The sequence below is a fragment of the Aquila chrysaetos genome, chromosome 7 (genome assembly GCF_900496995.4).
Source record: "Aquila chrysaetos chrysaetos chromosome 7, bAquChr1.4, whole genome shotgun sequence".
NCBI lineage: Eukaryota > Metazoa > Chordata > Aves > Accipitriformes > Accipitridae > Aquila > Aquila chrysaetos.
Window position 1 is genome coordinate 3,718,417 of NC_044010.1, and position 24,469 is coordinate 3,742,885.

At 45.8% G+C, this 24,469-nt stretch overlaps 1 protein-coding gene across 2 annotated transcripts; it reads right to left on the reverse strand.

Annotated features, from left to right (window-relative positions):
- Nucleotides 1-5,535: 5,535 nt before the first annotated feature.
- Nucleotides 5,536-24,266, reverse strand: MAB21L3 (mab-21 like 3). 2 transcript variants are annotated; one of them, XM_030020617.2, is made up of 8 exons: nucleotides 24,099-24,266; nucleotides 23,533-23,716; nucleotides 20,133-20,273; nucleotides 17,956-18,027; nucleotides 15,405-15,696; nucleotides 12,341-12,522; nucleotides 11,360-11,554; nucleotides 5,536-8,511 (listed from the first exon to the last, which is right to left on the reverse strand). In XM_030020617.2, the coding sequence occupies exons 2-8, from the start codon at nucleotides 23,578-23,580 to the stop codon at nucleotides 8,278-8,280; spliced, it is 1,164 nt and encodes a 387-aa protein (XP_029876477.1). In that variant the 5' UTR covers nucleotides 23,581-23,716; nucleotides 24,099-24,266; the 3' UTR covers nucleotides 5,536-8,277. The 2 variants fall into 2 exon arrangements, with proteins under 2 accessions (XP_029876477.1, XP_029876476.1); XM_030020616.2 differs by having other exon boundaries at nucleotides 23,873-24,266.
- Nucleotides 24,267-24,469: the final 203 nt, after the last annotated feature.

A 24,469-nucleotide genomic window follows, 5' to 3' on the forward strand; every position in this document is an offset into this window, starting at 1 on the left:
CATAATGTAATTCCCTCTCAGCAGCTAATGGCATTCATAAATTACGCTCAAGACCTATTGTTCATTTAATCCTTTTTGCTGCTATTAGCTCTGGTCACTGATCTGTTGCCTCTCCAGTCTATGGTATTTTAATGACACAGCTAGAAAACAGCCAAACTCTTCAGCTTAGCGGCGAAAAGCTGGATTTGTGTTATAAGGAGGGACGGTGTCTGCCACTGGCTCGGGGGGAAGAAGTGGGGGAGAAACACAGCCCAGAGCCGGCTGTCGACTGGGGAGGGTAGAGAGGGACAGGCTGAAACAGACTCATCGATCCTGGCCTGAGCTCAGGATCACGGAGATGATGAATCCGTTGGCTCACAGCCTTGGGAATTCGGTTCACTTGCAAGACAACCAGACCATGGCAAGCCTTTCAACCGGCCTAACCTGGTTTGGCAAAGGACATCGCTGACGATAGTCGCTCCTCCTTTGAAGCTGCAGTTAGTTTTTAAGGGAACTTCACCCTCAGGTGTACTTTCCTCTTCAGCACAGGGTACGTGCTGCGTGGATTAGTACTATCTATGTGACGCGCCGTTACAGCAGGCACTGATGAGACCCCATCTGGAATGCTGCAAACCACCCTGGTTATCCATGCTGAGATGAATTACACTTGGAAAAGATGCAGAGCAGGACTGGAACAGAGGTTTTTTCAGAGAAAAAGAGACCAAAGTGTTTGGCAAATCTAGTCATGCTCTGCTAAAGTCAAGGGAGCTTATGATTACCCTTGTGATGGTTGCACAGACAGCAAACCCTACGGAAGGAGAACAGCAGCTTGAGTCTGTACTGGTATGAAACCAGACAGTGCTGGCTGTGAACACATTTAGGCTGAAAGTCCAAAGAAAGCTCCTAATGATCTGTGTGGGTCCGAAACAGTCTGCCGGCCCGAGGAGGCAGGAGCAAAGTGTCTAACTACCTTTAAAAGAGCTCTCTGTTCATTTAGGGGGAAGGCCCAGAAAGAGCGGTGGATGGATTTCATGGCTGATGAGATCCCTCCCAGCCCTGTGTCCTTACCCTTTTAAAAGGGGATCACAGGAGTTCACCACTTGATGTTAATTTCCTTAAAAACTCTTTTTGCGAGGGATTTTTTTTTTAATTTCCCTGAGCTGCGTTTTCTTCTTTGTTACTAGCTTGGAATTGGACTTTCATAAGCTCTCTTGAACTAACAAAACTCCTTTCCTGGAAAGCGTTACCTAGCCCCCTTGGGTTACAGCGCACGCAACCTCGCCCCTCAGGCCCCCCCAGCCACGTGAGCGACAATATTGGCACCAGAAGGGACTACGACCTGGCCTTTGCTGCTGGGATGCGGCGCAGAAGCAGCTGGATCTAAGGCTGCCAGCAGTTGCGACAGAAGGGGTTTGGCCGTCCGGGTTGCCGGATAACAAGTGGTACCCGTCGCCTCCAAGGCAACAGCGAAGACGCAACGGGCCAGACGCAACTGAGCCACGGCTTGGGGTCAGGCTCTGGACCGCCCCGCGCGTAAAGGGGCGCCCTGCCAGGCTGAAGGAGGCTCGATGCGCTTTTCTCGGAGCTGTTGGCCTGCGTAGCTGCCGATTCCATGGGTGGCTTCTCTAAGAAAGGAAACAAGAATATATTTAGCTTTTTAATCCAGAAAACTTTAAGTTGCACAAACCACAGTTGTGCAGCTGGTAATTACCACCACCCAGGGGAGCCTGAGAAGACGCCATTCTTTTTTCTAATTACTACAAAGCCTTTCAATCTGATTAATTCTTTCCTTGATGCATTTCCTTGTAATTTCTATTTGTGAGGATGCTAAGGGTAAATTAGAGAATCTTTCCTGTGGAAAATACATTCTGCACTCTCCACAGGCCTGGCCTCTGGTAGCATCTGTGCATTCTTCATCACCTGTCCAGGAGTTGCTTTCAAAGCCAGGCTCTGATCCTGTCCTTTCTTTCAGACCAAAGGCGTTGCTTGGAGCAGAACTGACAAATACCTGTATCATGACGAAAGCGTTCTCCATTTCTTTTTGCAACAATGGCTTGGGTCAGAACAGACTAAAATACATATGCTACCTGGAGCTGTTTAATTTCCTTTGAAACTGTGCATATTCCTCCAGCCAGAGAAGTCAGACCACAAAGAGGTCATGGGCACGACACACCTCCTACAGCGATGGCAAAGGTTGGCTCGATAGGGTGAGTGGGATCTCTTACCATGTTTTGAGCACTGGTGCTGTGTCGCCATCTCATGTGACATTGCAAGGGCCTCAGATAAGAGTCCTGGAGGGGAGTAGTAATAATAATAAAAAATACGTTTATCCTCCAAACCAGCAATCCTAGCATTGGTAAGGAGAAAAATATTTAGTGTGAAGGCAGAATTAGCCTGTTATCTTATCTATCACTGTCCATGTCCCAGTTTCACTCAGAAGGGGCTGAGCGGCTCCCACTGGGAACATAGTTTGCAAGGTACTCCAACTTCATTGCTGGGCATCACTCCAAACTAAAAATGGAGCATAAACGGGAGGTCGATGGTCTGTAATGGCCTCTGTGTCCACCTGGGTCCCACGACATAAAGGAGAGATGATGCGCGCTCAGAAATGACCATTCCCACCAGAGCCAAAGGGGTGGCATCAGAAAACCTGTTCAGAGAAAATCTTTCTTTCGGGGGCGGGGGGTGGGGGGGGCAGAAGGAGAAAAAGAGGGAGACAGAGGTGCTTGGGACACAGGAATACGTGGGAGTCCCTCCCCATGGAGAGAGGACAGGAGACATGCTCTGATGGAGCAGGGTGGTGGCTATTCCCGCAAGTTCCCTCCTTCCCAGAACCCTGCCTGCACTTTGCTTGTCGGTGCTCTTCCCAAATCAAGCCTGTTGGGAATTACCGCAAGCCCATCTTCTGCTGCAGAAAGCAATAAATCCATATTCTGGCTCTTGGAGCGGTTCCCGGCGTTTAGAGTCTTTTTACCAGAGTCTTGCTATTTATTAGAAAGCTCTCCCATGGTCTCTTTCCTTCTCGCCTTTTTGGCAATAGAATTTAGCATTAAATTAATCCAGTTCATTTGTGTCAGTTCAATGATAACTAACAAGATGCTGATTTTAAGCGCAAGTGAGATCCCGGATCCGTGTGCGTGTTTCGGAGAGACATTGCCCTCTAGTGACTTAAAGGCAGACAATGTACAAGGACTAAAACATCACGAATTCTGCAAGGTTTTCTATGGGGACAGAGCAACACACTTCAAATCGAAGTTTCTGATAGATGGAGCAATAATGTCTGTGGTGAGGGCTGAGAGTGTCCCACAGCTGTAAGGAGACCCTCAGCACCCACCATGAGCCATCTCAGCATCCCTCGCCCCGCTCCAGGCTCCAGCACGTGGCACGGCAGTGAGGATCACACACGCCTCTCCTGCCCACCCAGCAGCTACCGACAAGCTACCTCGAACAAGCTGCCTTTCAAATACCTGGAAAAATACCCTCAGTTAGCACTCAGCCTGAGTGCCAGCACCTTGTGCAAAAAGCCACGGCGGCCAAGAGCTCAGCCGTGAGTCAGCCGAAATTCTCTCAGAGCTGCTGTTTCATACCTCCTGCACGCAGGATTTCGGTAAACACTCATTGCACCCCATGTCTTGTCACAAATATGCATTTTAATTTCTCCCTCTTTTGCTCATGCGGATGCTTTGGGAATGTCTGTGGTTCTTGAGTGCTGTGCTTCATGTGCATGCAAAACAGTTCCCTTTTGGCTACTGTTTGCCATTTCTTGTTTTAAAGACAATAATTCAGCTGAGGAGAGAAAGCAAAACTGAGAGGTAAGCAAAAAGTCATGGCCAACCATAAAGAAATTAAGAAAGTCCAGAATTCTCCTTCCTTCCTTGATAGAGCGAATACTCATGAAAGTAATTAAAAAGAGAGGGAGAATGAATGGTCATTCCTTCCAGACATTCTGAACAAAGATAGAGCATTTGATTAAATTTAATGTGCTTCAAGAAAGTCTGTATTTGTCAAGATGCTCAATTTTTTTACAGAAAAATTAAAAATATGAAACGTAAAACTTATTCTGTGGGCAAAATACAGTGTGATATCCTTTCTTGGAGGAAAACCTTGGGACAAGGGCATAATTTTGCAATCAGGCTGGACATGTAAGTGCAAAGCTATTTGCAGAAAGTTTACTGTGCTGAGAAATGCAACAAGTATATTTGGCAAGGTTTTTTATCAGACACCTCCTGCACAACTCTCACACCACTGCAAAAAACTGCCTCACAACCACCCCCCCACCACCCCCAACCAGACCTGCACTAGATGATATAAGATAGTATGTAGCATTCCGCCCACCTATCTCCGAGGTAGAATAATTTCTTTTATTCGACCACTTCAATGAACACGTAAGATTTTTCCTTCAAAGCCTTTTCCCTCATCGTTTGCTAGTGGCCAGCTGTGTCATGTCTTGCTGCCCCGGAGAAAAAGCCGGGGATGATTCCTGTGCCTTTGTGGTCAATAGCAACGTGCCTTCCAGGGCAGATCTTTAGTTTTATTGTGGTCACAATGATATTTCCTGCGGCAGCATACGCTAGCTGATGCATTTGCTTGTGTGTCAACAAGAAAAGAGAGGAAAAAAAATGTCAGAGTTGGCTCAAAGCAAGGGTCCATCATTCTGTGCTTGCTTACTGGCTTTGCTGATTCATTCCTGGCTGTGAGCTTGCCGCCCTGGCAGAGCAGCAGTACCTTCCACCTCGTGGTTCCGCAGCACACGGTATATGCCCACGATTTCACTTCGTAGCAAGCAGGCTGTGAACCGCAGCAACTGAGGACTCTGATAGGCAGCTGCAGCCAAGTTAAGATATCACCACTGAAACACTTTTCCCCCTGGCTACAAAGGGAGATAAATTCTTCAGCAGCCGCAACTAAATCCAAAAGGATCATGCATCAGAGCAGTAAAATATCAAACTTGGGATTAAGAGCCCTGAACATTTTTCACTGTCCTTTCGAACTGCTTTTGCCCTCCTCCAACTTCAGAAGCTAGCCCTTCAACCACAAGACAAAACCAAGACAGAACAGGAGACGTTACTTCATTGTCACAGCTGGCGGACTCTGCTCGGCAGATTGGCATTTCTTTGCTCTTTACTGAAACAGCTCTGCTCATCGGAAACAGGAAAGCCACGCTTTAACGGGGGGTTGTCATCACGAAACTGCCACTTCTGCCCCATTTAGAAACCAGCCCGGGGAACAAAGCCTTAGCAAGAGAAGTTACCTGTTCAAAATGGTTCCGCGCAATGCAGTTACCCATGTGGAAAGGCGACTTGAAGGGTATTTCCAGGTCCTGAGCAAAGAGGGCACCGGTTTCGTGGTAGGGTCAGGTCTGCACACAGTGGGATCTGATGCAGGAGGCCACTACAAGAATGACCACACAGCTGGGATCCTGCCTGACCCATATTCTTCTCTGCCAAAGAATTAACTGTAGAAGAAAGCCTCCTCCTACACTTGGGTGAAGGATAAGGAAGCAAATAGAACAGAATAGACTATTTCAGTTGGGAGGGACCTACAACGATCATCTAATCCAACTGCCTGACCACTTCAGGGCTCACCAAAAGTTAAAGCATGTTGTTAAGAGCATTGTCAAAACGCCTCCCAAACACTGACAGGCTCGGGGCATCGACCACCTCTCTAGGAAGCCTGTTCCAGTGTCTGACCACCCTCTCGGTAAAGAAATGCTCCCTGATGTCCAGTCCAAACCTCCCCCGGTGCAGCTTTGAACCATTCCCACGAGTCCTACCCCTGGATCCCAGGGAGAAGAGCTCGGCATCTCCCTCTCCACTCCCCCACCTCAGGAAGCTGTAGAGAGCGACGAAGTCGCCCCTCAGCCTCCTCTTCTCCAAACTAGACGAGCCCAGAGCCGCTCCTCAGAGGACATGCCTTCCAGCCCTGTCACCAGCTTTGTTGCCCTCCTCTGGACGCATTCAAGGACCTTCACGTCCTTCTTAAACTGCGCGGCCCAGAACGGCACACAGCACTCAAGGAGAGGCCGCACCAACGCCGCATACGGCGGGATCATCCCCTCTTGAGCGGCTGGTCAGGCTGTGGTTGATGCCCCCCAGGGTGCAGGTTGCCCTCTTGGCTCCCAGGGCACACACCGCTGGCTCGCATTGAGCCTGCTGTCGACCAGCCCCCCCAGATCCCTTTCTGAAGAGCTGCTCTCCAGCCACTCCTCTCCCAATTTACACTCGTGCCCGGCGTTACACCGTCCCAGGTGCAGAATCCGGCATTTGGACTTGTTAAATTTCATTCCGCTAATGATAGCCCAATGCTCCAATCTATCTAGATCCCTCCGCAAGGCCCCTTATCCCTCCAGAGAGTCAACTGCACCTCCCAGTTCGGTATCATCAGCAAACTTGCTAATGGTGCATTCAACTCCTGCATCCAGATCGTTGATAAATACATTGAACAGAACTGGCCCTAGAATTGAACCCTGGGGAACATCACTGGTGACCGGTCACCAGTCAGACGTAGCCCCGTTCCCTACAACCCCTTGAGCTCTGCCCTTCAGTCAGTTCTCCACCCAGCACACCGTCAACCTGCTCATCCCACAGCTGGACAGCTTGTCCAAGAAGGATGCTGTGAGGGACAATATCAAAAGCCTTACTAAAATCCAGAAAAAACTATGCCCACCGCCTTCCCTTCATCCATTAGGCGGGTGACCCTAACGCAGAAGGATATCAAACGAATTAAACAGGACTTTCCCTTTGTGAACCCACGTTGACTGTGCCTGATGATTGCATTGTTCTTTAAATGCCTTTTGATAGTACCCAGTATAATCTTCTCCATAATTTCTCCAGGAACAGAGGTTAGACTAACAGGTCTGTAGCTCCCTGGGCTCTTCCCTCACATCCTTCTTGCAAATTGGAATAACACTGGCTGGCTTCCAGTCAGCAGGGACCTCCCTGGACTCCCAAGACCTTTGGTAGATGATCGAGAGGGGTCTTGCCATAACATCCCCTAGCTCCTTCAGTACTCTGGGATGAATCCCACCAGGCCCCATGGACTTCTGAACATACTCCGGCATACAAAATAAACCAGAAAGCAGAGGCTGTGCTAAAGATGCATGGTTAGACCACAATTTGACACAAGGGGGAGATGCTCTGCCACGGATGGTCATCTTGCAGGCCATGCACTGCAGCAGCTCCCTGGAATATGGGCTGCAAATCCTCTCTCTGCCACCTCCCTTGGCAAAGGAGATACTTATTTACATTCCTGTGCAGGTGTGAGAAAAAAAAAAAAAAAAAAGCCCACTTTGGTTTAGTTTCAGTGATTTAATAACATTAAAACCAACATTCTTTACACTCATTCTAGAACTTTGTTCTTTTGAAACACTAAAACCGATTTTCTTTTTAAACATCCATAATATTAAAAGGACTGGGGGTTTTGGAGCTAACAGCTTTTGAAAAATATTCTCCTTCTGTATACCACCCCAAAAATATGTGGGTGCTAACAACTAGGGAAAGACCTGCTCCGCCTCCAGCCTGCTGGATGGAGCCAGGGGTGGGAGCGAACTCGGCTCTGGCAAAGCCCCCTGGTTGTATGGCACTAACACAACTGGCAAAGGCAAACACGAAGAAAACATATTTGAAGCAACTGGAAGAAAAATGGAAGTGGAGGAGAATAAAACGAGGAGGCGGCAAAAACCACCGTTCCTCCTCTTGCTTCCCTTGAGCTATTCAACACGAGCAGCACGGTTATCTTCGTACTGGAGCAGGATCCCATTTAATTGGAGATAGAGGCATCAAAGTGCCTCTGAGAAAGCCTCCAGCTTCAGTACACTTCAGAAATGTTCCTCTGCTCTCCTGCAGAGCTGGCCTGTGAGGTAACCGGGGAATTAAACCCGCTGCCCTTGCGAGGAAGGGGGAAGCGGCAACAATACATGTGCTAGGTTACGCAGCGGGTAGGCAGCCCAGCGAGACTTCTTTGCACCATCTTTCTGCTTAGGTGCCACAAGACTGGAGACGGAGAACGAGGCAGTTGCCTGCTCTGACTGACACAGAAAGTTGGGTTTCACTGGCTGTAGCTTCCAGGAAGGCTGTCGCTGTTGAAAGCAAATTAGATCAGCTGGGCATCAAGCGATACCTCCCATCAGTTTTCACCGCCCACTGCTGCCAGCTTGACACTTCTCTTTCACGCTGCATGTGCCAACTGTCTTACAAAGCCAGCTGCAGCATCTACTGGAAGGACACGAAGAACAACCACAGGCGGGGAGAGGAGGCGGGGGATCAGCTCAGGGTTGGGGTGAGTAGACCTTTTCCTGCCTCAGTCCAGGCAGAAGACGGGGTCCTCCAAGAAGACCGCGAGCTTGCTGGCCACCAGGTCCAGGTCACTGGTGTTGGCATATTTGAGCAGATTGGTGTTCTTGACAAAGTAATGCTTGAGGAAGTGCTGGCTTACACACTTGTGCAGCTTCTGTACCAGCCTCAGAAAGGCTTCGGGGAAGCAGCGCCAATCCTTGGTGCGTGGGTATTTTTCACACGTCCAGAATAGCACTGTCTGCAAGAAGCAGATGGGAGAGGAGAGGTGTTAGAGGTTCTGTTGAGGGCTCACACAGCTTACTAAGGCAGTTTTAGTGCTGGTAAGTGGCTGACAGCTTTGGAAATCAGAAAGACTCGCACTGCTATCTCCCCGTGTTAACATTTCTGCGATGGAGGGATCGCAACTAAAGCCTCCTCCGGGGATCAGGCAGAGCAACTCTGACGTGCCTGGTTAGGATCTCTGCTTCTCTATTGACTGGGCCGGGAGCCCAAGAAAAATGGTCTCGCTAAAATAACCTTAGCCTATTTTCCATCCTCCAGCAGGAGCCTCTGTAGAAATGCCAGGCACTTTAGGGTGTAGAAAATGGCCTATTATACAAGTGTAGAAGCCGGTAGGTGCTAAGAGAAGAATAACCAGACTAACGTAATTATTTGTTAGCTTCAGCTGTAGTTGTGCTGAAGATGCACACAGACCTGCATCCCAGACTGAGACTCCAAGCAACTATTGCAGGTGCAGGGCATGCTTTTTGGTCAAGTGCAGCCTGGTTTTTTCTGATACGTAATACTTACAGCAAGTGCTATGTTCTATTGCCCCATGTTTATTTTATGTAATGTTACATTTGAGAAATCTATAGTTAAAATAACAAAATGCATATGATTATTGCTCTTACAGTATTACTTTTACACGCCCATGTTGCATTTTTCAGACTTGCTTATGACTGAGAAGAATTTTCTCAAGGTATTTACACTTACTGTACCAAAAAAGTCGTACTGACTGCTTTGGTCAACCTGAAATCAGTTTTTAAAGTACAAAGTCACCCATCTTGGGTTCAATAATTCTGCTAAGTTCCTTACTGTCCTCTGAATCCCAATTTTATTTTGCAGATTCAGTGGCCCAAAAGAGACCCACAGACGCTGTGAGATGTGGCCAAACTGCAGCCTTCGACTCCTCTATTTCTTCAGAGGTAGAATTTCATCAAAATAAGCCACACTTTTCTGGATTGCCTGGTTTGTTTTTTTCCTGCAGTAAGCCTTGCAATAGTTGTATTGCTGACAAATTTCTTCTCAGGCAGCTTTTCAAATGTGAACAATTTTTTTGTTCACAGCTGCAATAACCACAAAGACCTTTTTTAAAATGTTGCTGGGGAACAAAAGCCATAGTGAGGAATTCAAGCTGTAACTCTGCGAGAGCTACTCCTTGGAGACTTGCAGAGCAGTTAGTTACCTTTCCTCACACTAAAACTACTTCAGCAAGATCCATGAGCAGCAAATGCAAGGAAGTTTCTGGAAAATAGTGCTGCTCTTCCCGTCAGGTGTCAAACAGGTGATCTAACCCCAGCATTTACTGAACTGTCCGTCCCTAACTGCCAGCTGTCTACTGGAGGCATAGAGTTGGCTTTCAAAATGTACCTAGGTCTTTTTGGACTTCCTGATCTTGAATTTCATTCCTACGGAGGTAAGCATAATGAGTCTGCTTACTCAGTCCTCTAAGGCTTTCACAACTTCTGGGGGAAGGATTTCCTCTGTCATAGAGGACCTTTTTCATATGGAGTCTTGTTTAATCATAATTGTTGGATACCTCTGACAGGGGAAACCTGATAATGTGAAGAAACCTAACACTAAGCCTCTGCTCAACTGCTGGTTTATCCACTGACTGTTTCTCTCTCTCTTTTTTTTTTTTTTTTAAAATGTAAGTAATGTTGAAGCATTCCTTCTGTCTGGTAAACTAATCCTCTCTTGCAGTAAAAGCCTGAAGTACAGTTACAGCAAAGAACTGAAGAGCTTCTAAAGAGCTTTTTATTTTGATCAAGAGTCTGTGCAACAGCACTTCCTGCACCTCCTTCTCCTTCAGCCACAGAAAGAGATCGTTACTAATGGTTAAATGGTTTTTCACTTTCTTCTACCTAAAACAGTTTTCCTACCAGGTTGTTTTTACAGGCACTGAGAATTTTTGCATTCTGCTAAGCTATAAACAGCCTCGTCGACTCTTTTTTGACTCCATCATGACTTAGATGAGTCCCATGACTATAATAGCATTTGATAGTCGCAACCTTTTCTTTAGGGGAAATCTTGGCATTGCATCTGGTTTTGGACACCAAAAGATCAGTAACTACTGTGGAAGCCTAGTGGCTTGAGGCTTCAAGGTGGGAGAAGAACAGCCTCTCCCTGGCAGCTCCAGGAGGATGGAGGCCCAGAAAACAGGATTGCTCTACTGTCTGATAAATGGTGCTGCCTGTGGTCCACCAGTGTCTGCAGCTGTCAGATGTGGGGACACAGTCATAGCAGAGCCTTCTGTCTCTTCTTCACAAATGTTGTTTGAAGCCATCTTGAACCCTGAAGTACGTGGAGGGAAGATGCTACCACCCCTTTATCTCTTTCTTCCTTTCCTATCCCAGGTGAAACAACACCAGAACTGTAGTCTGCACCTCGTTCATGAAATAATGCTCACCTAAGAGAATTTTGTTTGGTGGATATCCACAAAGACAAATGCACAATTTTCCTCCAGACAGATAGATGGATACGGATGGCTGGGATAGTTAAGAAGCAGGAGGCAACCGTGCTATTAAAGACAATATTACAATGCCTATGTGAAGTCAAAACAGAGCAGAGGCCTCAACTCTTAACGTTATTTATGTTGCTGCAATCACAATGTTCCTACAGGCTTTAGTTTCTTATTGAAGTTTGGCATATATATTTACTGAACCTCTTGCCACTGTAAAGCAATGAAATAGTACTGCAGTTTTGACAGTTACCTTAGAAGTTACATAGATGCTACAGTGATTTACGCCATGATATTTTGACATTACTGGATGGAAGCCACTGCAACAGATACTGAAACCGTATCTTGGTATCATGGTGATGCCTACCTGAAGGTGATAAGCTGTGATGACAGGTTTATTTCCAGCACACCAGACATCTTCCTTCATCTGCCTCATGACCCTGAAGCACTTCATGCGACAACCACCATCTTCATCAAGTCCTTCCATGAGTATATGCTCAGCGCGGGAGAAACACAGCTGCCAGTGATAATTGGAGCGGGCCAAAAGGTCGAAACCAAGCGACTGTGGACAAAAGGGGAAGTGTGACACCAGCTCAGAGGGAAAATTCTCTGAGCAGTGCAGGGAGATGTTACAAAAAGGATGTGTGACATCTCTCAAACTGTATTCTAAACAGGGTTAGCAGAGGCAGCAGACATGAGTCATGCTCCCATCCTAATTCTTAGTCAAACACACACGCAATTTGTTTTGTTTCCTTGTGTGCTGATACCAGTTACTCCCAGGAGACCCAGCCCTAGAGCCATCAGGTACAGTACCAGCTGTGCTACTAAAGCAGAGGTGCAGCTCTGCAGGCACTTTGCCATGGAGCAGCACGTCGTGCATGAGAGGGGAGCGGGACTGGAAGGCGGAATGGGACCTGCATGAACATAGCAACTGGGTTGAGCTGGAGTGCCAGAATCCAGGCACGAGCATTGTAGGGAAAGATGGGATTAGGCCGGAGGGAAAACTGCAAGATAGCAGCCCATTTGCAGAAGGCTTACAGGAGGCAGAGCAGCACAGCAAGAATGATGCCTGTCAGAACTGAGCTACACAGGCAGAGCTGTGCGTGAGAGACTCATGCAATAAACAGTTAAATCAGTTTTTCTTCCATAGAATTCACCACTGTAAGGAGGAAAAAAAATCCCAATAAAATTTGACAGAATACTTTGAAATGTCGCTTCTCTAGAGAATACACCTTCCAACTGTACTGTTGCCTGCATCACCATGCAGTCCTCCGTTTGGGAAACCACTGTCAGACACCTGCGAGGTAAATGCCAGCACAGACTTAATAGTGCTTTTCACACTGTTCACCTTGATGCACTGCACTTTTTCCTGGGAAGGCCAACGCTTAAGGCAACGAGGCCACCGGGCTTTCTCGGGCCAGCAAGTTGGAATCTCCACAGCAGGGACCAGCTCCACCTCGACCTGGGATTCTGATGTCTCCACAGCCACCCGGACCACTGAGCTGAAGCTCTCCAGCACTGTCACTTTACCTGTGAAGGAACAAGAAAAGATAATAAGGATGAAAATGTCCTTTTCCACAAGCCAAGCAAGAGCCTGTCTAGGGTCTTGCAGTTCTATTGGTCTGTCTTAACACTTTCTCTTCAATGCCATAAGCAGAATACAAGACAAAGACTTATCATCTAAATCTACCCTGGAGAATGAGAACAGGAAGAAGATGAAGGAACAACTAAGGTCTCAATTTTATGCTCAGTTACCATGCTTTTGTTTTCCTTTGTGGGTCCTGTTAAATCCTAGGACCAGCTGCTTAAAAATACAGATAGGCAACTGGTGCAACCTAACATTTCTAATGGTACAGTATAAGGAGATCACTGCAGATTAGAGGGGACCAGATGAATGCTTCGTATCTAAAGATGTCCTTATTCCTTCAGAGAACCCGTAATCAGACCAAATGACTTACCCTTGCCAGTCATTCAGAATGTTTTGTGGGGTATCTGTAAGTTTCGTTTCCGGAGATGCACTTGCACAGAAGACAATGCAAGAATTTAGGACCTGTTGTGCAGAGCAGTCATACAAAAAGGGCTAACTGCTTGCCTCACGGGGGCTGCCGAGTGTCAAAAAGTTACTTCCATGGTGATTTGGAGGAAAGAAGTTTCCTCAGTGAAAGAAGAGTAGCTCATCTCCAGGAACAACATGCTCTAAGAGAGCAGAAAGGAATGAAAGCTGCAACTAATGGACTTAGTGAGATGTTTCCTGGTAGTCCAGCTGCGTTCATGGAAGAAGTTTCTGTCCCCAGCTCTCCCTGCCACGCTGGCAGGATGACTGTTCCTTCAGCTTTGCCATCTGAGCCAATTGCATGATCATGCTCTAACCCACTGAAGTAAAAGACGGAGCAGATTACCATAAGCAGTTTAAATAGTGGCGTGTTAACCCACCTCATTTTGATTAGCATGGGCTAGGGTGCAATTCCACAAGGAGCCCGCACAACAGACTTGTAGGGACAGTGATGAACATTTGGGATGGCAACCTCTTCTGCGCTCACAGAGGAAATATCTGCCTACTCCCAATGGCAATTTAGCGTCCCCTCCAGAAAGCACAGTGTTGAATTACCTTGCAAATAGTGGAGTCCATCTCAACCAGAACTTTATAACCCTCAGTAAAATCTGCATGTTGTTTCCCTGCTGAGCCAAGCCTGGCACCAAAACAGGAACCGCACTGCTCCCAAGCCCTCAGCAGGGATACCCAGCAGCTGAAAAGCATTAGAGCAACCACTGTGTCAGCATGCAAATATGTTCACAGCATTTCCAAAAGCATTGCAATGGGGCTACCTATTTTTCCAAAAGCATTGCAATTGGGCTAGCTATTTTTCCACTAATGAAAAGCAAGACACCTCAAAAACTAGTTTTGCTGGAGCTCAAAGAATTAAAAAACAGGGAAGCAATGAAATCAGGGAATTTTTTTCTGTAACTTTAGCTGTACTGTGGGATGAAGGAAGTTCATTCTTCACAGAAACAAACAAAAATGGTAATTACTCCTCCTGACTTCATCTTAGCTCATCTCCTCCCAGCTGGCCTTACAAAAAAGGCATCAGAATCATCAGCCCAAACATCACTCCCTGGGTCCCATGGAAGTATCTCTCCTGGCTCAACAACTTGATGTACTGCTACTAGACAACATGGCAGGTTTTCACTTCAACACAATGATTTTCACATAAGTAAAGTCTCAGATACAAGCCCATTCCACCTGATCTTTTCTGTGAGCCACAACGGGGAAATTTCAACCTTCCAACCTTTCATCTTTCAACCTGTAATCATTTCTATGATAACAAGTATTTCCTGGAAGAATGCAGTGATCTAGCTGAGCTCAACTTTAACATGTTTTCTGCTGTGACTAAAATTCAGAGTGCAATCAGATGAGTGGAAATGGCTCCTATTTCTCTGGAATACAGAAGACCCATATTAGGCTGCTGATGAGTAAAGTCATCCTGGATACATGCTATGAGAAGAGGCACCACAGTCCGGATTTGATCATGTCACAGTACCTTAATGTGAAAAGATGGGCACAGACTATTTAGCTTGGACCAAGCCAAGTGTTCATTAGCTGAAGTCTATAACACGCCTCTAGGATGCTAAGAATTAAGCATGAGGATCACTGTTCAGCCAGCATCTGGCTACAGATGTTGTAGCTATAAAGGCATGTTACATGCACCACTGATTGCGTTATGTCAGTGATCAGCGCTTCTAGTATGAATAGCCACAGGAAATAAACAGGCAGTTTAGATTGCTTACAGAGGGATCAGCACCGTTACTGAAAGCAAATTTCCTGAGTCCAGTTCTGCTGAACAGCACCGGAGTAACCTGGACACTGGGGAAAAGAGCATTTGTCCAACAGACTTTGCTTAAGTAGAAGTCCTTCTACTTAGTTCCCACCACCCCATGCGGGAAAGCTATGGGCAGCTGAGGTTTCCTCAGGGTATTACTTGCCCTATACACATCTTCAAGCACTTTCTCCTCCAACTTATGCACCTTCCCTGTATCCAATTTTCCTTGATAGTCTAGATATATTGCAGGTGCTGTAGTAGAAAAAGATTTTTCCCAAACAAATTTCTAAATGTTCTGAAAATCTGGGTTGCATCTTGGTTGAACTGAGGGTGATGTTGCTGCAGATCCTACCCAAATTCCTAAGAAAGGAGCAACACCTTGGGTATGAAGAGCCCAAGAACTACTTAATTCTATCTTCAATGCAGGTCTACGTCATCACTGCAATGGGCTAAAGGCTCCCTGATTTTGGAGGGGTTTGTTGTTTTTTAACTTCTGACCATGTGAGTCAAACAAACAGCCTGTGTGTGTGATGGTTCCCTCTATCAGCTGCAGAAGACAGACAGTCCCGTTATACCTGTCCCCACTAAACTCACTGGAGAGGTTACAGGAGATAATCGACTTCTCCACCAGCTCCCGGAAGACGATAAGCACTTTGGCTGGAACCAGATCACCTTCGATGTTCACATCCGTTTCATGCCACTGCTGAAGGCTTTTTGAGAACTGCTCCACCTCTAGCCATTGATGCAATTCCTCGGGGTCCCGTACGGAGGAGAGGAGCTTGGCTCCGTGCACGGTGTAATAACGCCAGTGCCGTACCTGGCATTCCCTGTACCCGGCCAGGCCACGCAGAGGGACTGTGATGAGGAACTGGCTGGGTGCTAAGACCTAGGAGAGTGCAGAGAGATTGAGAGAGGAGACGAAGGCACATCCATGAGCCTGCAGTAAGGAAAAGAGGGTTAAGGAAGTAAGAGGTAAAACTGTGGGCTTTGGAGAGAAGGAAAAGCCATGGCATGGCAGGAGCAATTGAATACAGCCAGGACCTGTTCCATGCCTGTCCGAGGGTTACTTTGGAGGCACGCAGACTAAAAGAAAATTGTCTTAGGAGGAGTCTGATGTGGCAGCCATGGCCCACAGAAGACAAAAGCGCACTGACTGATTTGCCACGACACCTGCTACAGTTTCCCCCATTCCTTGTTATTTCTAGCCTGCAACTGCATGAGATGTAATAACTAACAGCTTCCAAGGAGCACGAAAGCATCAGAGAGCATGTTTTGAGATCCAGCAAAGGGAAATAAAATAGTGCAAGTTATGACCTCAGAATAGTTACTAGAGATAAGCCTAGAGCTCAATAGTAGTAATAACTATGGCAAAAAGTGCACTTTTCTGACCTCTTTCAAAGTCCACTACAGACTTTAGTAAAATAAGGCTATGGCCCATTCATTTTACAAGCGTTTCACTCCGCATGACTGCCCTTTAAGAGGCAGAGACGTGAGGCAAGTGACATGCCTGAGCCTACCACAGGCAGTGGCGTTCTCAGAAATAAACCCAGGTCTTGGCCAGCCATACCGTATGAAACTGCACCTCCCGCTGAGCAGAAGCCAGAAACGGTGTAAGGATGGAAACAGTAACCGATGGATAACAAACCCACGAGCAGGCTTGTTTGCAAGACAATAATTGGCCTCACTTTGGGAACGACCATTTTCCAACAAAACCAGCGCTGAACCAGTATTTGCAAAGAGTGAATGAGGTGACACAAATACCATGAAACCTCCTACTGGCCCAAGGCATAGCCAGACATCTCCAAACAGTGGTTTGGAAGCATTTGGCAATCGTGGCTCCAGGTATTCAGAGAGGGTGTTCAAACTCCTTCAGACTTGCCATGTTGACTCAGAAGCTTTTCAACCCCGCTTGCTACCAAGCCTAATTTACATTGGCATTAATAAGGTGAAGCTGCTGCGCGAGCAGGATGTGAAGCGGCGGTTGTTGCTGCAAGGTGGTTACCTCGAGGTGAACGAAACGCCCTTGTCACTCTCCTGTAATAATCCAAAACATTCCGGTGGCCTTCCTGGTAGCTCAGCTCATTTAAAATATTACTGCAGAGGTGCCAGGGTCCTGAGGGCACTAACAGGCTTTGATGGTCCTCAGCAGCCTTTCTGGAGCTTCTATTCACACTTTCTGCCCGTGGGTCTGGGACCCCCATTTCAGCTCAGTGCCGGTCTCCAGCCGTGTGACGGCCGGTTTTCTCTGCTCCCTGGCAAGCGATTTGAAATACAAAAGATGGCCAGCCAGAAGCACAGAAATGGCAAAGGAAACACCAGAAAGCCCTTCTTTTGTCAGATATAAACCACCTGAAGGCAGGAGGATACTGGAAGGATGACCCTGCAGACCAAGCTGACCCGCACAAGTCCGGTTTGGTGAGGCTGAGAAATCCTGTGAGCAGCTCGGGAACAAAGCGCTAGGCTCCATAAGGAAAAAAGACAATGACTGTCATGCAGTTACTGCTCATCTCACTGCCTCGGCCACATTTGCAGATAAACAACCATTTCTTCCCGTACCAAGACGCTGACTTGTACGCACTGGCACCCAACAGATTTTAAATGGAAGAGCTGCAGGTGTTAGGCGAGTGCCTTCACATACAAGTCACAAGGCTCCTCTACCTGGGGCTTACCGGGAACCACCAGAAATCACAAGGCTGGGGACGGCACTGCAAAGCTGGGCAGCTGGCGTCCTCTTGGCCTAAACAAATCCCAGTCCCAACACCTATGGTCTTTCACACGGCGGTCTTACGCGCCATATCCAGACCACGGGCCCCAACAAGTCACAGGCTTGAACAAGAGCCTCAAATTCTGCGGTGTGTAACTTATGGCCAATTCTGCTATATTAAAAACCTGCCTGCAGTATGCCGGGCCAATTAAACACAGCCTTATTCTTGCGATCCTGGCCAGGATATCCCAGGGGGGCAGAAGCATTAGGTTAGAAATAAAATATTTACGCTTTCAGCAAAAAAAGCAAGTTTCTTGCAGGGAGGATGAAATAGCCATGGGAGGATCGGTTAGGCGGATAGAGTTGTCTGAAGAAGAGGGCGGGCGAGGAGGAAGGAGGCATACGGACCGGCAGGCACCAGGTGGCAGGGAGGCTTTGTACCTGGATGGATGGGTGGAATGGGCGCTTCCCCCGAAGCATAGCTGACCACTTGGCCAGTAAAGCTGGCTGATCCTGAGAGAAGCAGAAAGGAAAACAAGAAGTACACAGAACAGAAAGAAAGCATGTGCCGGGTCATTCATTCACAGAGCAAAGCTGCAAGCTTCCTTTGAGCCTATTTGTTGAAGGATCCCCCCTCCCCCAGATTACAGAGTTAAACACTTGGCAATGCCATTGGGCAGTGCTGTACTAATAATTACTCTTGATGCTAACCTGCTCACTACGCCTTACTGAAGCCTCCACAGCTTTTGCATCAGCCCTGCACAGTTTACAGCTGCAAAAATGGTGGGCCACAACTAAAACAAACACTTAAATGTTTTAAAAAGAAAATATTCCATTTTGTCCATCTGAATTTTATTTCAAGTTTTTTATTAGAGATTTTGACTTTTTGTCCCCTGGGTTGCAGAAAAACATGGAATATCTAGAGACTTTTCTTAGGTATTACCCACTCAGCCCTGCATATTTAGAAGGAGACTTGTAGCTTCTCAACAAATCTAGACCTCCTCACCGTGTTAAATTAATTCCTTTTAACCAGAAGCTGAAAGTTCTGAAAAGTCACTCTAAATTTTATTGACAGAAAAAAGACGTTGCAAAATTAAACACAGAATAGCTAATACATTGGCTTTCCCTTGACACAAGTCTCCTCTAGGTTGAGTTATGTCAGCAATGATATTAAAGATTCTATTTTTTGGAAGCAGAAGAGCCCAAGCCAAAAAAAAAAATTTTCTTATTAACCCATTCTTTGCTGACCCATACCTACAGGACAAAGTTAGCCAGGCCCTCCCAGTGTGACTTCCACAGATTTATAGCACTGGGTTCACTTAAGTGTGAATAACAAATCTGCCACTTTTTAAGAAAACACATTCTGAGGATTTCTTTTCAGCAGAAGTTGTTCAGATCAGCCTACCGTAATACCAAAGTACTGCTCAGAATAGATCGCCTTGGTGTTGTTCTGCTTTGTTTTCCAGAACACCAATTTTACCCTGACCCTGCTCCAGTCAGACCTCATTAGCCAAGCAGGTTTGTTCCAGTATGAGAGGCGGATGGCAGACCATGGCACTAAGGAACACGTAGACCAGGATGCGGCACTGTTTTACATCACTGTGGTCATTCCTATTGGCAAGACCACAAGCCCTGGGGTACGTGAAATTCCAAAAAAGTTATAAATCTGAATGTGTTTGTCCCCAGAGCAATAGCCACATTTCAGACTGGATGACTATATTCTGCCTCCACCTCCATACCCTTCCAGCAGCTTGATACACAGAGTTCTTCCCTTTCAATCCTAGACAGCTGCAAAAGTTGCCTCATGCTTCCACATGTTTGCTTTCGTAACTGGCTGCATTTCAGTATAAGGGTTGACATAGCTAGAGTATGTAAACAAGTTCAGATGAAAAAGATCATTTTCATCTGAAGTTGCCATTGCTATGATTGTTTCTTATACCCTTACTCTAGTTGTTCTTCTGTTAAGTAGTCATAGGAAATAACCAGTCTTCTCCTGTTACAGCTGGGACAGGACTTTATTATTTTGGTATTTGATGGTCTAAAATGGGGAGGCATTTAACTTCTCCCACTAATAAGCATATATCTTCCCAGTAAAAAAAGAAGTTCCAATCCATGACCAAGAAAAAACATATTTTTCTGAAGAAGCTTTCTAATGTTCATAGCGGAAGAAGGATTTTTGATTTTTTTTTTCTTTTTTTAGTGAGGTGACAGGTTTTCCACCTGTGAAAAATATGAGTCATAGCTCATGAAAGCATGAGCATTTTTGTCTTCTTATGTTACTGCTGTACAAGTTTTTTCTTTCTGTCTCCCAAAGAGCTTTGGCTTCTGCTTGCAGATTGACAGCTCTGGCAATAGACGCTCTTTGTAAGAGCAGCAGCTGTAAAAAGAGGCTCTGCCTGATTTACCCAGCCCTCTCTGATGCTCCTCGAGTTGTAAGATGTCCACGAGTATGTCCCTATGACCCAGTCAGTCACTAAAACTTCCACAGTGAAGTGTCAACACATCGTCTGTGGCGTTTTGGGTGAAGTACCTGTCCATACAAACACTTGCGCAATGGAGAAATCACTTACTGATTGCCTACAAGCTGCCAGAGAGTATATTAGAGCTCTTGTTCATACCTTAATATTCTCATTGTGAATGCCAGAGTTGGAGATCGCCTGGAATCGTGTGGCCTTATAGCTGATTTCTGTGGTCAGTTGCTGGATGATTTTCTGCACCTCCTCCACTGTTTTGGAAACCAGATAATGTCGCTGTTCTACCTGTCAGTTCCGAGAAAGACACTTCATATTACAGGTAAGTGCATTCTCTGTCTCTGGTGGGAAACAGAATCAATTTAAAGCATCCTGAAACATTTGTGCCTGTGCTGCACCGGGAATAAAATTTATCGTTCCCTGCGTGTTACAACCAACTTACCATGAGACAGAGCTGGTAAACACCAAAAGTCAGGTTGGATGGGGCTTTGAGCAACCTGATCTAAGGAAAGATGTCACTGCCCACAGCAGGGAGGTTGCATTAGATGATCTTTAAAGGTCCCTTTCAACCTAAACCATTCTGTGATTCTGTTCTAAAACTCCTGTGTCCTGCTCGCTTAGCATCTTCTTCAGCATCTAAATAACACTCTTCTCCCTTTTAGAAAATACCACTGACAAGGACTTCATGAAAAGTCCTTTTGGACACCTTTATGTCACATGTTGACCTGTCAGACAACACACTTAAATGTGTTGAAATGTGTCCCCAAGCCCTGGGAGGTGACAAAAAAGATTCACTTCTTCACAACAACAGACCATACAATGGACTAAAAAGGACTGGTGCTTGTCTAAGATCAATTAACCAATGAATAGCAGTTGACTAACACTGAGCTTGAAGACGAGCAGAGTTTGAATACCTCCCCCACCAGCCAACAAAGTCAACTGTATTTTTACTAAGCCTGAATAGTTTTGGAAGTGGGAAATACATCAGACTGTAGTATCATATTATTCCCTTTGCTGGGCTCTCATCTACCCTTGACATCCTGATTCTTTGCTATGCTAACAACACATAGTCCCTTATGTTTATATAATACCCTTTAATTTCCCCAGTAATTCACCCTCCTCCTCCTCATTCCAATTCATCCTTGTCCTCCGAGACCAGTTTTAGCTAGCTTACATGTACCTTTTTTTTTTTTTTTTTTTTTAAGAAAATTTACACTGGAAAATTTTAGCCCATGCTAATTTTCACCTCATCTCAGCTTTCATTTACAGCACTTCTCCATCTATAGCTATAGCTATTTCCTCCACCATGTTTTTGCTCATCCAGAAGAAATCCTTAGAGCAGTCCAATAAGCTTGACTTGCTCAGCAAGATACCTAATGGTTTCTCAAACAAGCAAAAGGTATGAGCGGTAGAGAAAGTTGTCCACTTCTAAGAGCTTTTAGACACAAAAAGCAGACTTTTTCTGTTGAAAGTACACAATCGCTGTGGGTCAGATTGAACAGAGATCTAAGAGTGCCTCTGTACGCATTGCTCACGCTATGTTCTCTCTAAGGGCCACCTGCTAGAAACACTTTCTGCCAGCTCCAGTATCCTGGGAGAATCCATCCAACCCAGCCTGGCCTTATTTAATTGTGCCTTCATCACCTACTGGCTAGGCTACAGCGGTTGTCATGAAATCTTTAAGAGAGTATAGACTCTCAAAAAACCTATTAAGGAAGGTACCACTAAACACCTCTTTCTGCATGTACTCCTCATCGCTGGGGCAGGGATAAAAGAACAAAGGGCATGTGACAGATGGTGCTAACTTTTGCTAACCATAATTAGCTCCCTAATCATGCTATTGGAAAATATAACCTTCCTACAGAAGGGAAGGCATAAAAATCAGAAGACAGAACATGAGTGAGTGAATGCAGCTTCTGAAGAGCCAAGGCATTTATCTAAGATGTCTTTAGCACCAGCACAGACATGTTGGGAGAAGACACAGAATAAGCTCTTTGTTGGATAGCCGCTTCTACTACCTACTGGCATTCCCCTTACCAGGTCTTAACTTTGGAAATCATGCCAAAACAAATGCACAAAACCAGAACAACAAGGTCAGTTAAGGTTTTATTATGGAGGAAAAAAGCAGGACTGGGATTTACTGGGGATTGCTAAGAACATTCGTGTTTGTTCTTATCTACCCAGTCACATCAACTCCGTATGCACTTGAGTTTTTCCTTTGCTGAGCGGCTTAAGGAAGAAATCTTTGGTATCATAGAGATTCATTGCACCAGGTGGTTGACTTATTTTCGAAAACAAGCAGCATTTGACAAGCAGCACTGGGGCTGCCTGAGGGTTAGGCAGCCTCACTTGGACAGGAGGCTCAGGAGTAGGCAGAAACTAGGAATCCATCAGAGCTGGAGGGTTGCTAGAAAACAGACTTTCTGTAGAACCTAAAATATTGGCAACTATGAGCCTCACTTAACTGCACTCTGCTTCTGTTCCCTGTACTTATGGCTGTCATATGAGCATCTTCCTGTGCGTGGCTTCCCTCTGTTCCCTCCTTTGTAGCTCCGCTTTATAAACCTTCAGAGAAGTGTTCGCTATTATAGCTTACTGAACAGATTCTCATGGAATGATTTTTCCGGTGCACAACACTGCATGGCTGAAAACGAAAGTTCTCAAAGAAATACACCTACTTGTCACCAAAACATTTCCATAGAGAAAACAAACCTTTCTTACCAGCCCCTTCATGGTACCAGAATATTTCTTCCTTTACGGAACAGAAAGCTTTACAGTTTTCCATTTTGAAATGATTTTTCACTTTGGTGTCTTGCATTTTGTTGGGGAAAGCAGACTATAAAACAGGACCTAGCTAAGTACTGTGATGAAACACGTCAGCTTTAAAAAATGTTATGGCTCACTTAGAGTTGCTTTTATTAAACAGTATTGTTTCATTGATGATTTTATTCTGTTTTACTTCATTTCATAATGGGAAAAAAAAAAAGTGCTGGAACATCTCATAAAATAGAAAACATGGTTCCAGCCTGCATGTGCTAATAAGGCATGTTATTTTAATCATGCTATATAGAGAAGTATCCTTAGCTGAGGTGACAGACTGATGGGTGAATTCTAACAATATCTGTCTCTCTCTCTCTCTAGTTCCTACATGCATCTTTCTTAGAGACAACCCCTGGTGTGGTTTCGGTCTTGTTTCTGTCAAGCCAAGACCACTGGACAGGGAGAGGGGAAGGACCTTTCCTTAGATTAAACGCTGGCAATTACAGCTAGTCTCATATCGGGAATTCCAGATCAGGAGAAAAAATTCAGGACATCTGAAGAAGAAGAGGACAAGCACCTTGGAAAATTAGGCTACCAGCTCAGATCCCTGATAACATTCTGCAACAGAAACCTAGAAATCTCATTAGAAATACAGTTCTCATGAAACTTCACCCAGTCTTGTCTCAGAAATGAAGACAGCAGGCGAGCAACTAACTGTCAAGTTTGGCACCCTTCAGAATCAACACCTAGTGTGGGAGACAGAAAATCTGGACAGATAAAGCCTTACCTTGCTCTGGATGTAGATTTCTACATCTTCATCTGTGAATGGTTTCATGGCAAGATGGTCTTCGCTGCTCTCTAAAGTGTGAATTCACTCTTCACTCGTTCACCTGCCTCTGGAAGTAGAGGGATACTCAGAGCAAGCTGCTCAGAGCCTTCTTGCCCTGTGAAGCTCGGGTCACCTAATTCCTCTGTGGATAAAGAAGAGGAGAGAGAAGCAAGGAAGTATGCCTATTTTTTTTAGATCTTTTTTCTGGCCTGAGTTACAATGGTGATATCCAGCTGCTTTGGAAAACTAGCTCCAATTACTATTTTCTAAGTTCAGTCATTATTATTCATCTTATTACTTGTAAATGATGGGTCTTGCATGCAGGCACACACAAAAATATCCCAGCTACTGCTCTGTCTCAGGGCAGATCTGGAAGTGCCCTTCAGATTGCACTGCAGATTCAGTATGCTCGTGCACAGCATTATTATTCTGTGCGCCACAAGTACTTTCCTGCCTCACTAGCCCTTCACTAAACCATTTGTTAAACACTCTCAGCTATCCCTTGTTGACTTCAATCCACCCACTTTCTGTCTGAAACTGCATGGGTATTTTTACACTCAGATCATTCATTTGGGTTGCAGTCTGCAGCCTCTGCTCCCCTCTCCTCCCCTCTCCTTATATCTCCTCTCTCTCCGGCTGTATTGACAGTAAATATCCTGCAGCCTGTCCCCTCCTGTAGTTTGCTTTGCTTTCTTTACAGTAAACAGACAGAAAGCTGTCTCTCGTTTTCTGCCAGCAGCTTAGCTAACAACCCCATATGGATAATTCAGAGGGAAAAACAATTGATCAGGCCTCATCGATCCAGCGAGGGTTGGTGGCTTTTAGAAAAAAAGGGTACATTGGCACATGGAAGGGAGTGACAGAGTACAGAGATGAGATCCCATGCTGCTAAGTG